The sequence below is a fragment of the Acipenser ruthenus genome, chromosome 11 (assembly GCF_902713425.1).
Source record: "Acipenser ruthenus chromosome 11, fAciRut3.2 maternal haplotype, whole genome shotgun sequence".
Lineage (NCBI taxonomy): Eukaryota > Metazoa > Chordata > Actinopteri > Acipenseriformes > Acipenseridae > Acipenser > Acipenser ruthenus.
In genome coordinates, this window is record NC_081199.1 from 775,789 (window position 1) to 791,147 (window position 15,359).

At 41.2% G+C, this 15,359-nt stretch overlaps 1 protein-coding gene across 1 annotated transcript; it reads left to right on the forward strand.

Moving 5' to 3' along the window:
- Positions 1-1,054: 1,054 nt before the first annotated feature.
- On the forward strand, positions 1,055-15,094 carry LOC117426755 (E3 ubiquitin-protein ligase CHFR-like). Its single transcript, XM_034044697.3, has 17 exons — positions 1,055-1,841; positions 4,248-4,347; positions 5,457-5,566; positions 5,811-5,870; positions 5,978-6,163; positions 6,652-6,837; positions 7,465-7,609; positions 8,058-8,212; positions 8,517-8,679; positions 8,916-9,058; positions 9,422-9,538; positions 9,760-9,843; positions 10,069-10,139; positions 10,474-10,561; positions 11,049-11,156; positions 11,488-11,560; positions 12,397-15,094. Exons 1-17 carry the CDS (start codon positions 1,730-1,732, stop codon positions 12,437-12,439), a joined length of 1,944 nt encoding a protein of 647 aa, XP_033900588.3. The 5' UTR covers positions 1,055-1,729; the 3' UTR covers positions 12,440-15,094.
- The last annotated feature ends 265 nt before the right edge of the window (positions 15,095-15,359 follow it).

Consider the following 15,359-nt stretch of genomic DNA (forward strand, 5'->3'; position numbering starts at 1 on the left):
GACGGAAGAGACATGCCATTCAGATAAACAATGGACCTCGGTGATGTGTAAACACCTGCTATATGTAACACACACTTTTGTACCAATCTGGTGTGTTTCTCACGTGACAGACAGGTGAAATCAGGCGCTTACTGTAGCTCGTTATATCCAATCAGATTAAGAAAAAACGTAACAGTTCCACATCTTGGCCACACGGGGGCAGCATCTGTAGAGAACTGCAGTTCCACAACTCTAAAGCCCTTCTTTCAGGCCGGTTTTTGTTGATTATTTCGAAACATCCTGTTTTAAAATGTTTCCAATAGTAAAATAATACTTCACAAAGGAACGTGAAAATAGAATACTTTTAAAATACTAATACGGAAATATGTATTACGACATTTGTATTAATCATAAAATAGAATTTTAAAACAGGCGCTCACTCAGGACAGCCATAGAGTCTATGCAAATTAGTATTGGGTTACTCAGTTTTGATTCGCTAATTGTGCAGGCCAATCAGGAGGCGGTAATAACTATAGCGGGTTTTATCCAATCAGTGATTGCTGATGATTAAGCATGTTATTATTTTAGTATAGCGCATTGAGATAGCAGTTCTTCTTAATCGCCACCGGGTGGCAGCATTGTGTCTTTACACTATTCATGCACTTATCAGTATAACTCTTAATGGGGAAGCGGTTTTTAAGATACAACCCTTGTATTTATTTTTTTAATAGTTTCTAGGGTTTCAGTATTTCAGATTATATCACCCTCCCGTTTGAAGGGCCCGGTTTTTTGTACCTCACACGTGGAAACCCTAATTGTGGTGATCAGTCTGCTCTTAGACACCACCAGTCTGCACAGCTTCCACACACTGAATCCATTTGTGTCCTGACGAGTTTAGGCTTGAAAGAAGATGTTTTCCCCGTTTCTCTGGTTCCATCTGTAAACAGTGGAAACAGATTCAATACAAAATTGAGTTCTTATAATCATCTGTCTATGGTCGCCTTTCCTTGTCACATGACCAATGCCCTCTCTAAAACATGGCTTCCCCCGGATCAACTTCATTCCACCCCCCTGCACAGACTCCACCCCTCTTCCCTGATCAGCTGATTGGTGTAAATACCTTTGGTTGCCAGGAAGTGCGGCTAACTGCTCAATTAAAGAAAGGAGTTTAACGAAACAAAACGCAGACAGATGAACAGAAATCACGGATGCGAATCTGTAACATCAGCGTTTAGTTTGGCTCGCTCTACAGCAGCCGTAGAGAAGTGAAAAGTGTGTCATATTATTGGCTATTTTGGACTGATGTCGCTAACATTAAATTGAGCAAAGGGGCCTGAGACGTGACTTGAAATTTAAAAATATATATATATACAGAAACTAAATGGAAACGTGTTAATTACACGCGTGAACCGCCTCAAATAACACTACATTCATTCTCAGGCAGGCTGGAATCCGTGTGTGTGAACTGCAGCTCAATGTGATGCTGGCAGGGCGAGTGGAAGAAGTATCGCATCATTACGACGAGGTTCAGACTTGTTTGAATATATTATAAATTAGAAAGACCTTTTAGGAGCCCGATCAGCGTACAGGTGTTAGTTTGTAACTCGTATTGTTTGTTTCAATACATAGGGTGCCGAGTCTGTAGCTCTGTGGTGGAAAAGAACACGATATTGTTTATTAAGGACCGTACTCTATAGATGTGTGTTGGGTCAGCAGGAACTATTGTTAATTGTGAAAGCGTCTGGTTAAAATGCAAAACCAGGAGAGCAGTCTGGCGTGGGGGAAGCTGACCCGGGTCGGCTCTGAGACACGATCTGAAATACTGCTCGTCAGCAAGGAATGCACCATCGGGAGAAAAAAGGGTAAGCGAATCTTTTCAGAGTTTCTTTGTGTGTGTGTGTGTAGCAGTGTGGATTGTGTGTGTGTGTGTGTAGCAGTGTGGATTGTGTGTGTGTGTGTAGCAGTGTGGATTTTGTGTGCGTGCGTGTGTGTAGCAGTGTGGATTGTGTGTGTGTGTAGCAGTGTGGATTGTGTGTGTGTGTGTGTGTAGCAGTGTGGATTGTGTGTGTGTGTGTGTGTGTGTAGCAGTGTGGATTGTGTGTGTGTGTGTGCTATTACTTTATTTCTTTCTTTATTTGTTGTGCAGTATAACTCCACGTTAGAGAGTCGTGGTGAAGCTGGCTCTTGTTTTTCATTTGAGTTTCACACAGACCTGTTGGATCGGTAACCTGCTGTAGTTTGTTTCTAACATCTAATGCAGGACCCCGTTTCATTGTATCTTTTAAGATATCATGTATCCTCCTACTTGCAGAAGCACATACAGCTCTGGCCAAAAGTTTTGCATCGCCCCTAAAGTAAAGAATAAACTCATTTTGCTTCATAAAGTCGAATGAACCCTGCTGAATAATGTTACCTTAACATATTGAATTACATACCGCTTTGTAGTTTTCCAGATACTGAACGAAAAAATTGAATGTGACATTTCAAAATCTAACATGAAATACTTTACTACTATTATGTATTAAAAATGTAGTTGTAAACAAAAAGATATACAATTGAGATTTTATTTAACACCATGTAATCAAAGATCTCAAAATGAAATCTATATATTATTATTATTATTATTATTATTATTATTATTATTTAATTCTCAATCCTAAAAGATGTGAAGCTTTTGGCCAGAGCTGTATATTCATTTTTTATTTGGAGTGATGTAATACCAAGACGATTTGAAGAAACGGGAGCAAACTGCTGTCAGTATCTGTCTGGTTTTTTGGGTGGATGTAGTAAGATGACTTTGTTTTAGCCTCTGCATGAGAGGTGTGTGTGTTATAACATTTGCATTGTCATTAGTCCCTATTCTAGTGCAGATTTGTATAGTAGGTGCTCCCTGCACTCCATCTCATAACTTCCATTAAGCTCCAGGCTCTCCTCCTCTCCTTCTCGCTGGGGGAATGAGCCACGCTGCTATCTGGGGTGTAGCTCATTTCTAGTTTGGGCACAAGATTAGGTCAAACCTTCATCTAAAGCTTATTTCTTGGGAATAGAACCATGCTGCAAGTCTCATTAGCGAGTTGTAGTGCAGGTTTGATAAACTCAGATGTGCTCTTTAGCTAACTGCTTACCGCAATGGTGTTTTATCATGGCCACCCTTAATCATTTTTTACCTATGATGAGACAGAGAAGTTTAGGGGCCGAGTAAAAAGAAATTTGAATGTGTTTATACCATGCACTTGTCTCAAGGGATGCTTGAAGGGAAAAAATTGCTTTTCATTTGCCGTTTTGTTATTTCAGACTCCAGTTCAGCCCTTGTTAAGGATTAATGAGGATTCGCTATACTACACAGGTGCACTGCATTATAAAGCAGCACAGTACCAGGTTTGAAAGCATTGCAGCCTAACCCACACAGACATGTTCTAACTGGGAATCCGAATGGTAGTGACATTGCAGTGGCTGTTGCTTCATTGTTTTCTGAAGTCTTTTTATTTGGTCTGATACGTTTGTAATTGGATTTCGATCAAGGAATATAAGACTAGGTGAATCAAGCTGGTGTAGATCTAGAATAATTTAGAGGATACCTAAACAAAGCATGGGCTTTAAAAACCTGTGATTACATTGCAGAAGCAGAGATTGGGAGTTTTAAAAGATAAGAATGGAACATCATTTATATTTAAGTGATGAACGATGACAAAACATGGTAGATTTATATCTCTAGGACAACTGCTGCTTTTGAGGCATTTCATGTATATTATGTGGGTAGGAAAGTTCAAAACTGAAATGCACACATACTGTCAGCTAGGTAGTATGTAATTGTGGTTGCCCTTGCTGAAGGATAATGTAATGAGGCAGCACAGCGTGTCTAACAGAGTTATTTCAAATCACTGCTAACACCCTCTAATGTAAGTTTAATTGAACAGCGTGTTCGATTGGATGCAGCTGTTTCATCCCCAGCACGTGCCGATGTCTTCTGATAAACTCTCATTACAAAGCCTTCTGATTCAGCGCTGGGAGTTTGAGTTTCATTTTCAGCACTTGGGAACTGAATGGTTGTAGTCATGTGAAGTAGGTGGGCAGAAAGCGGCTGCATGTCCTTCACTGCCAGCGGGCGACTGAGTAGAAACCGGCATGTTGTTTTTAGTGGCAATACAATCTTTTCCCAAAGAGGATTTCATTCCATGCATTTTCAACAGAACACAGCGCACTGATGAATAGGTAATCATACACCTTGAGGAATTGATTCATTTCTTTCTTTCTTTTTATTTTTACAGGCTGTGATCTTTCTTTTCCTGCAAACAAAATGGTCTCAAGTGATCACTGTAAAATTGTTCAAGATGAAAACTCAGGGGAGGTGTGGCTGGAAGACATGAGGTACTGTATGCTTAAAGGAAAAAGCAGCTCTGTCAAGCCATCAGCTTATGTATCTAGGCTAAGACTTATGATTTATGCATTGACTGTCTGCATTTAAAATGTTATTTTAAATATATGTTTTTAAGTATAGTTTCTGTGGGAGGGATCTTTGTAGCCACAAAGATAGTTGTGCTGTTTCGGTATTATAATCTATCAATTGCCAGATTGTAAAATGTACTGTGGCAGCACACCAGAAATGAAGAAAGGGCTCTTGAGTGACAGGGACTGCCAGCAGCTTCTTGGACACACAATATGAAGCTGCGTTTTAGTGTTTTTATAGCACTCTTACTGTACACACGAATCCCTGAAGAAATATGTCTGCACTGCATTCCAGTGGAAATGATTTGTATTGGCAACAAAACGCGTGTAGCTGATGTGGAGCCATGCCAGGCAGCCTAATTGTCAGTAAACTAACTTGCTTGTGGGTAATGAAGCTACTGGTACTTCATGCTAATGAAAGAGCCCAGTGTTTTCCAAACTGCTGAATGGCCAGGATAGGAGACTGCTTCAGGCCCCCTTTGTGTTCCTCTCCCAACGCATGGTGCTGATGATTCATTGTGTGCTGTTTTATTAAGCAGCCCTGAAAGGAGACAAAAGGGAAATCTGCAGAAGGCAGGGGATGTTTCCTGTGTGAAAATATGTGTAATTTATTATTCATTGCTAATTAACCCGGAGGAATAGAATTGGAATGGAGTGGAAACTTGACACTGAAGTGCTATCTAATTCTCTTGGATTATCAGCATTTCCCACTAATTTAACACATCAGGAGAACTCTAGTCTTGTTTTAATAGGTCCCCGGATGCATTCTGAATATTGTTTTAATGACACATTACAAGGATGAGTAATATTCATACCTGCAGAAGTACCACACAATAGTTTTTTAAAAGCAACAGTGACTCCGATGGGAGTGAAGCATTAAATGAGGTTTAAATTAGTGCACTGTGTTATTGGTGAGAGAGACGGATTTGTTAAAGAAAACGCATTCATTTGATTTATTGTTTTTTTTTTTTTTTTTTACTACACAATAAAAGTGCAACAATAAGTATTTCATTTTTTTATTTTTTATTTAGCACCAATGGGACAGTGATTAATAAGTCAAAGGTGGTGAAGAAACAGACGTGTCAACTGCAGAATGGAGATGTCATCTATGTTGTCTACAGGAAAAATGAACCAGATCAAAGTAAGGAATCCTTTTATATAAGTATATAATCCTAATAATAGTGGGATTTGTTATCGATCTCTTCTCTTCACACCTTGTAAGACCTGGAGAAACGTATTATTATAATTTTATTTTTTTTGTCTGATGTGCTGTAAATTGTTGTTTGGAATTGTTTAGACAGTAGATGTCTGCAGCAGATTGCATACTCTATTGCTGATAGCGTTGGTGTTTGTTTACATTCTCATCACTTGCTCTCTTTTTGCAGATGTTGCTTATATCTATCATTCTATAACTGCAGAACAGGCACATGTGCAAGAACTCAAAGGTAATGAATCACACTGTGCAGATCATGAATCTGTATTGATCTCTGTCTCCTGGTGGTTGCACATGTCCCCTGGATTTCATTGCTTTGCTGTCATGTTTGGAACGCAGGTGAGCCATGTAGTGAACCCTTGATAAGCTCAGGTATGGATCCCAGTGTGGAGAAAACACCGGGCATCGCTGCCCAGTCCCCCAAAGCCATTCAGCTGCCTTCCCATGAGGAGCCACAGCCATCCACTTCCACATCTGAGCTGTACAGCACCTCCAGCACCACTCACCCATCCCCTTCAACTTCAGGTAGGAGTTCATAGAACAGGGGCTTTGAATTTGCTTGGGAGCCTCTATAATACTGCTGTCCTCTGTTATGTAGAAGGCACACTCTGATGTGTGCTATCTGAGGGTGATTTACCATATGGAAATGTGTGTTTGTAATGGGATCCATTATAGTGGTCACAGTGTAAGCAGGAGGCTCTTCTAAACAGATTCACATTTGAGTGTAAATTAACATAAGTTGAAATATGTTTCAATATTCACACTACGAAACGGGCAACCTAATGCAAACCATAGGAAAGCATATACATGCACACACTTATTGTTTAAATCAAGCTTAAATAAGAAAACCAGAATTTAAACAGAGACGCCGCGGATGTGGGAGTTGGGTGCTCAGAGAAGAATGAAGTCTGTGCAGCATTTCCATGTCAGCCCAGATGGTTCTCATCTTTTTGCAGTTGAGGTTTTGGAGAGCAATGAAACAAAATTGAATTAATGATGTGTTTGAAATGTAGCCTCTGGAAAGCCCTTTGCTGCCGACCCATTCCCTTCTTCACAAGGACCTTGCTGCTCTTCAGACACTGTGGATTCCTCTGCAGAGCCTCCAGAGACTGAAGCAGCAGCCGCAGCACAGCCTGACAGTGCTGCCATACAAGCAGTGGAGGAGGACCTGCAGCCAGACCGGAAGAGAAGAAAGACAGGCAAGTGCAGCACCCTGGAACACATTGTTAATTATTATTATTATTAGTTTATTTAGCAGACGCCTTTATCCAAGGCGACTTACAGAGACTAGGGTGTGTGAACTATGCATTAGCTGCAGAGTCACTTACAATTACGTCTCACCCGAAAGACGGAGCACAAGGAGGTTAAGTGACTTGCTCAGGGTCACACAATGAGTCAGTGGCTGAGGTGGGATTTGAACCGGGGACCTCCTGGTTACAAGCCTGTTTCTTTAACCACTGGACCACACAGCCTCCTAATATAGTCACCTGCCTAGATCCAAGCAAAATACCCTGCCAAGTCAGCAGCGTGCAGACGATTCCAGATACTCTGAGACACTCCCAGAGGTACAGGAACTGGAGGTGTAAGACTTGACTAAATGAAATACCAAAATAACAGACGTTGTTGCTAGCACCTAGCTCCTGGGGGACAAAAGCAGCACACACCACAGTCTAGTTAATAAAATGTGCTACAAAATGTGTTGATGGGAATGCAAAGCTGCGGATCTGATTGGACAGGGAGGAGTCGACTGCTCTTTCAGGTTTTCAGGTTTCTAAGTACAGTGTTAGTCTGTTTTTGAAGTGCTCTCCTTTCCTGATTTGGGCCAGGATGCAGTGAAGCGGAAAGCTCTCAGAAGGTCACTCCTAAAGATGCTTTCATGGAAAAGGGGAAAGCAGGGGGACCTAAAACTGACAAAATGGAGGAGTCTCTCACCTGTATCATCTGCCAAGATCTGTTGCACGACTGTGTAAGGTAAGGAGAGCTGGGTTTGGGATTCAGTTTAAGATCTTGCATAAAGTCAGGAACTGTTGTTAATAGAGGGTCTCCGTTTCAGTTGACTTTTTTTATTTTTAAAAATCTATAACAAAATTTAAAAATAAATCCTTCTCAAGTACAGTGGATCATGTGCTAAGTATCAACATATTGTAATATTGCTGCTTTTAAAATGAATGTTATGTCAGCCCTTGGTGCCTGTATTTGGGTGGTCATTCCAGAGCACCCCTGGCTCTTGTGTGCTGGGCTGCTATGCTGAGTGATCAAGTCTTCAGTTTGACAGGTTGGAGACCTGCATTTCTTTGTGGAAAGCGATGTATATTTTTCAGTGGGTTGTGCTGCACTGCAGAGGTCCTGATAATCTACCCACAATGTTTAAGCTGTGTGTTTGTATTGGGTGGAACTGTGTGTGCTCTTGGGTTTGCAGTCTCCAGCCCTGCATGCACACGTTCTGCGCTGCCTGCTACTCCAACTGGATGGAGCGCTCCTCTTTCTGCCCCACCTGCCGCTGCCCTGTGGAGCGCATCTGCAAAAACCACATACTGAACAACCTGGTCGAGGCATACCTGCAGCAGCACCCAGGTACAGGAATCAGGAGGGCTCTTAACAGTGTGTGTGTGTGTGTGTGTGTGTGTGTGTGTATAAGGAAAACTGCTGAGTACCATAAGGTGCAAAAAGAAAAAGGTAATGTAGGTACACAAAAATGTGAAGAATTCCTATGTTTTATATTTTTTATTTATAAAAATGCCTTGAGAAAATATGCAAAGGGAGCGTATTTAGGAGTTCTTTGCAGGTGTTAATGCAATCTCTGATATCTGACCGCTTAGAATAGGGGAGGGCCAGGAGACTCTGGTTCACTGTTCAGAATCAATGTCATAAATTACAGAGAAGTGCCGAAGCGAGGAAGACCTGCAGTGCATGGACAAGCGGAATAGAATCACTCAGGACATGCTGCAGCCAAAGGTAGAGCGCTGGTTTTCAGATGAAGAGGGCAGTTCCGACTATCTGATGGAGCTTTCTGATGTAGACAGCGAGTCCTCCGATATCAGGTGAGCTTGTCAAGGGTGCTGTTGTTTTCACTGAAGCGTTAAATGTACCGTGCTAACAGAGATGGACATGATTGAGTGGTCAGTCTTATGTTTGGCAAAAAATTGTAGCTGGATCCATTTCAATAAAATAAACCCAAGTGAAATCAGCCATGGAGTGTAATAAGCTGCAGTGTAGTTCAGGGATTGCATTGTGGGTCTGCAGTGTGATCTAATGCATTCATATTCTTGTTCTTCAGTCAGCCCTTTGTGGTGTGCAGGCAGTGTCCTGGATTCAGGAAGGACCCCAGTCTGTGCCCAGCTGTCTCTGGACTGGAGGCTGAACAGGGAGAGTTTAAACAAGCAGGGGAAGCACCATCCACATCCACCGACACTCCCACAGGTACAGCACACTCCAGCATGGTTTCCAACCTCAACCCTTAAACACCTGACCGATTCACAGTGCTGGAGCACCGCTTTCATTTTTCCATTTCAGCAAGGTGGGACATATTTCCCAAGGTCTTTGCTCCAAGGTGCAGCTTCCACACTGTCTTGTTAAAGGAACATGTTTCAATAAGGTTTTAACAGTTACAAAAAGTGGTGCAATTTGTATGTGATGTCGGCAAACAAGTGCTGTCTGATAAGATTGCAGAACACAATTCAGATTAAATGCAATATAATAAAAAAAGAGAGAAATCTGATCTTAAAATATGCATCTCTGATCAGATCATATAAATCCCTTTTTTTCTCTCTGTCTCCATTGCAGTTGTCCAGGAATATACCTGTCCTCCTCACGGAAGCCATGTGATCTGCACTTGCTGCTTTCAGCCCATGCCTGACCGTAGAGCAGAGGTAGCGAGCCCGCAGCCTGCTCTTCAGCAATGTGAGTGCTTTGCCTGACATGGAAATCACACCGGCAAATACTGCTGAGCACATGCACTCCATGTGGCCTGCACACTGCTGGGAATAATGTGGTTTAAATGATGTACAGTACCTGTGTTTTTATTTAATTTCCTTGGTGTGTTAATGTGGTCTCGCTCTGTTTGCCTGTATGTATGTGTGTGCGTGTGTTTCAAGGTCTTCTCGTGGTTTCTGTATCTGCAGGTACTGTGTGTCAGCGACCCTTCTGCCACGTGTACTGGGGGTGCACTCGGGTCGGGTGCCTTGGCTGTCTGGCTCGGTTCTGCGGTACGTCTCGCCCCAGTCTGCCTTCTCCTCTTTCATTAGGCGTTTGTTCCACCATTGTTTTCCTGGTCTTGTTTTGAGTGCACTGGCTGTTCTGTTTTGATTTGTGGTTTTATCTGTCCTGCCACTCGGGTTCATTGCACTATGTTCATTGTTATTGTTATGTAGAGAAGTGAAGTCTTGTGTAAAATGATTCTTGTTTTTTTTTTGTTATCCTCTTCTTCGCAGACCTCAACCTCACTGATAAATGCTTAGATGGTGTTCTCAACAACAACAACTATGAGTCCGATATTCTTAAGGTATTGGGTTTATCTGTGTTTTTGTTTGTGTGATATTCTTTTAATGATTGGTACTGATTGATTAACCCAGTCTTTTACTACCCAAGTAAGTTACAGCGCTTAAATAACACAGTGCATATAAAATACTAAACCAAAAGACATTTCAATGGAAAGTAAACCAACAGACCCTGCTGATATGAATATATCAGTCTGAACACGATGTGTGTGTGTGTGTGTGTGTGTGTGTGTGTGTGTGTGAGAGTGAGAGAGTCAGTCTCTGTCGCATACTAAAGTCCAGCTTCATCTCCAGAAACTTCATCATGCTTTTACTGTCCTTCTCGCTCTGTCCTTGCAGAATTACCTGGTCTCCAGAGGTGTGACCTGGAAGGAGATGCTCAAGGAAAGCCTGGTGTCTCTTCAGCAAGGAGTGTTTTATTTGTCCGGTGAGAGATGAACTTCAGTCCACTGTGGAATCAATTTATTCAGGAGAGTCACGTAGATGTTGTTCTCCTGCACAATACAGCCCTGTAAAGAGTTTCCACCGGCCGAGAGAAAGATCTGCTGTCTGACCTTGAAGGTGTCATTTCCTCTCTTACAAAACTAAAAGCACTCGCAGTTTATAAACCCTGTTGAGTTTCACAAACGGAATTTAACATAATAAAAAATGTAGAAGTGAGAGGAAGCCGTTCAGCCCATCTACTCTCGTCCGGTTCTCAAAACCTTGTCAAGTTGGGTCTTAAAAGATCTCAGTGATTTGAACATCAGTAACATGACTAGGTAACCCATTCCATCCCCTCACCACTCTCTGTGTGAAGGGTCGTCTCCTATCCTTTTGCTTTATTTGAAGCTGCAGTAGATCTATCTGTCGTGAATTCTGCGTTTCTAACTGGTGTCTTTTTTTTATTTGGATTATTTCCTGTTGTTCTTTAGATTACCGCATCACAGGTAATGCTGTGCTGTGTTACTGCTGTGGACTGCGCAGTTTCAGAGAGTTAGCCTATCAGTACAGACAGAACATTCCTGCTGCAGAACTGCCAGGTGAGCCGTGCAGAAACCTGTCCACACCTATTGATTCACCGACAAGCCTTTTAAGAGTTACATTTTAAAGAAAGCGCATGCTCTCATAACGTTTTATAAATTATAACAAGAAAATCAATCATTAATCCATCCTTTTCATTACAGGGAAGTGGATCTTTCACCCTTGCGTATAATCAATGTACCATTCACTGTGGGAGTAACTTCACCATGAATTCCCTGCATTTGTAATTTTATCAAATCATGAAATATCAGTATAAACAGTGTACCGCCTGCTGATACAAAAGACACAGAAAGCATGTTCCTGTAATTGAGCGGAATGTTTTTTTCACAGCTCCTGTAACTTCTCGGCCTGACTGTTACTGGGGACGAAACTGTCGCACTCAAGTTAAAGCACACCATGCCATGTAATTATAAGTGCTTCTGTTACCTTATATACAGACTGTAGTTTAATTGTGCAGGAGTCTGTCTTTACCAGCACTATTAAAATGCACATTTAAACAACAAACTGCAAACGAAGCCAGTGAAATATGAATGATGTGTTGAATGGGAGCTTTCTCTGAAGTAAATTGGAAAAAGAAGGAAGTGAAGCAGTAGTTCATGCTTTGTAACAGCAGGGGGGGCTAATGCCTTGTGTGTGTTCCACCTACATAGGCTGTGGAGTGCAATGTTTAAAAAGTCCTCATTGTACAGGTTAAATACATTCAGTCATTGAGAATAGTACAGGTTTCAGACATTTCTGTCTTATGGACACTCCATTCCTGATGTGTTCACAATGTGAGGTTCTTCTGCAGAAGGACTATAGATATCGATGTATCTCCAGTTGAATGTGGTTGATATTGATCCTCAAAGGAATACTTGCTTTATATTGTAAAAGCTATTGTGGTAACTAAGTGCAGAAGAGCCTCACATTGTGAACACGTCAGGAATGGAGGGTGTTCAGAGGACCCAAATGTCTAAAAGTTGTATTATTCTCAATGATTGACTGTGTTTGTAGTATTCTCAGTGATTTGAATGTGTTTGTAGTATTCTCTATTTATTCTCTATGTATTTAACCTGTACAAAATCAGAAGACAACAAACAAAACAAGTCAGGAGAGCTGTGTTTAAATGTTTGAAATGGTGTGTTTGGACAGTTTTGGAAGTGTGGGGGTTTGTAACTTTGAGTTAGCACTGGACAGCACTAGCACACCCTTAAGATAAAGGAGTGCAATTTTAATGCAGAGTTGTTTTTTATTCTTTAGGAAATTCAACCACATCTGTGAGCAGACCCGCTTTAAGAACTGAAGATCCTTTGCAATGCTTTCACATGGAAAGGACTGTGGGAGTCCTTCCTGCAGGATGTGTGTTCACAGTTCACTGATGCCTAGTGTTTAAGAACAGTAACGAGTCACCACAAATACACAGCAAGCACCGTGACTGGGTATGAAAGCAGCGTGCAGTACACTGCTGAGCTCCCTTTGTAAACTCTGCTTTTCAGCCACAGCCTTAAAAACAAATGCAAAAAATAAATAAATACAAGTATAGACAGACGCCTGTACATTTAAATGGAATAATCATACAGAGTCAGCCTGGTGGATTTATTTGTTAAACAAAAGATATTCGGGGAATATTCAAAATAGCTTGCCGATTTCATAGTAACATTTAATCCTGTTACAAGCCTTTGGTTGGTGCGTTATATTAATGTTAGGTCTATGAGTATTATATACTGTATAACGTTTTACAGTACTCTTAAGGATTCCTAAATGAACAGTATTTATGTGGGTGCTTCCTTGTGATATCTTTAACATTAGCTTTCTGGAGATGACCGTGGCAGCTGACCATGCTGTTACTGCTGTGTTGTACATTGTTATCACAATCGGATGTTTCTCATCATGATCCTTGTGAATGTTTCCCTCATCGATCCGAATTCAAAGGGAATGATGTTGATACTCCTGAGTCTGCTGCCTTGGTCTGTGCTAACACTGCTATTGCTGTTGTGGTTAGAGAGTCGAACACCAAGGGTTCCTTCAGGGGAAACACACACAGCAGTAAGATGGGGAGCTGCTCACACGATATCTGGATAATGTTTATTTCAAAATATTTATTGATATTGCTTGACGAAAGTTACGTGCATATAGATTACTATACCTACGAATGTTTTGTAGGTAGGAAGTGTTGTGTGCACTGCTTACCATCATTGAGAATATAGAACGTGTGCACTGTGTAATGGGCATGACTGACCTGCCTTGCGTACTTCCCTAGAAAACCGCCTGCATGCCAGAAAATGCACACATAAAAACAGAATAAACATTCCCCGCTGGTGACTTACACAGCAAGATTCCAGGCATCGGCTTCTTTGGGATTTCCACAGCTGATCGATCCTTATACCAGAGTCTGCACAATGATATGTGGAGGACAACTGCAGCTCTCATGCAGAGGCGTTCAGTGGGGTTAGAGGTTGCATACAGTCCGAGTCAACACCAGAAAGAAAGAGAGGATGTTTGTACACAATCTGCCCATCAATCAAGCAGATTCAATGATTGTCCTGTAACAGGCTTTATGTACATTTGAATTGGCGACTCATCCCTTCACCTTTCATTGTGACGGTGCTTCCTTCCTCTCCCAATGCATTTTCCTGCCGATAGGACACAGTAGTAGACCACAGCTCTCTGTTCCAATGGCTGCTAATGAAAGAATCAGACCTCCTCAAAGGTGTTCTGCAGGTTCCAGCTCTGTACTGCTGTGTTTTGTGATGATGAGCTATTCCAAAAAAATGGAATAATAAATGGCCTTGCACAGTGTTTTTTTAATGCAAATTAATCCCATTTTTATACAGCTGCCACTGCCCAGGTAAAAAATAAATAGGTATTTGACTTCTGGGCTCACTGAATTGCTAAAATGTGCATTTTATTAACTTCTGTCTCGTTTGGTCCTAACTGGATCATGTACTCAACAGAGGGACTGTCTGTCTGTTGGTTTCTAGTTGTGTATTTTAGTGTAATCTGGGGTGATGCTTGCTGGAAGAGATGCAGTCACTTTAACGAGAAAGCCTTATAAGCATTCTACTGTGTATTGTACAGTTTTAGAAGTTGCAGTGACAAAAACATTAGTTAGGACTAAATGGAAAACGACTAGGGTCTTTGGCAGTGTGCAGTTTGTTTTATTTACTAGTTGTGTAAAAGCTGAAGACCGGCACCTCTTTGTGTTGTTGTTTGCTGCTCTCTACGCTACAAAAGAACAGCAGGTTTACTTTACCTAGTATATCTAGAAAAGAGGATTTTTGCCATAGAAATGTTAGTTTGCTTTGTCTAAGATTGGTTTCTTATGTTAAGCATTGCAATGCAGTTACTAGGACATTCTAATTTCCTGATGAGTTTCTAACATATGAAAGTTTAACACTTGCCTATGAATTTACCTATGATTAATGGGTCCAGACCCAGCATAAAAAAGGCAGGTTTGTTTGACAGAGTTCGTAGGTATGGTGCAGATTTTAAAAACACAAAACAGTTTGTTCTGGAGTCTTTCTGCTGCAGACAGATCGGAATCCCATCACAGTCCTGTTTCTTTTTAAATGTGTGATCAGGAATAGAAGTCCTGCCTGTGCCGGAGGGGCCCGTGTGTTCATGCAAGTTTTCTCATACAGGACTGGACCAGTCTGGTGTATAGTACTGCACTCTGCTCAACAGAATAACACAAAACCCTACCTCATCCAGGCTTGCAAGACAATTACAAAATAAGCTTTCGTTCAAATCAGCTTCCTGGCGTAATAGCAGTATGATAAGCACAGTTATTTTGAGAAAAGTAACAAGCAAATTGCTAGCAATGCTTCCTCTCCGTCTGTATTAGTGCAGTTCAGAAAATCACTTACTGGTGAATAGAGCAATGTACTGTACTGAAAAAAAAAAAAATAACGCATTTGAAATACTTTTTGGGTTACACTAATAAAATGTTATCAACGTGTTTGTGTTTTCTGTTCTTGTGTGAAATAAATCCCGGGCGTATTTCCATTGAGATTGACAGCAGAGGTTACAAACTAAATGAGGATTGCATGTAATCCTGTTCAAACAGAATCTGACAACTAGAAAGAAATAACTGGATCACATACACTCTGACCATCATGTAGCACTAAATGCAAAGAAATCTATATTAGGAAAATTTGGAGGATGTAAACTATTCCTTTAAAAGCTGGAGTTTTCAAACCCTCCCCCCTCCTGTATAAAAATCA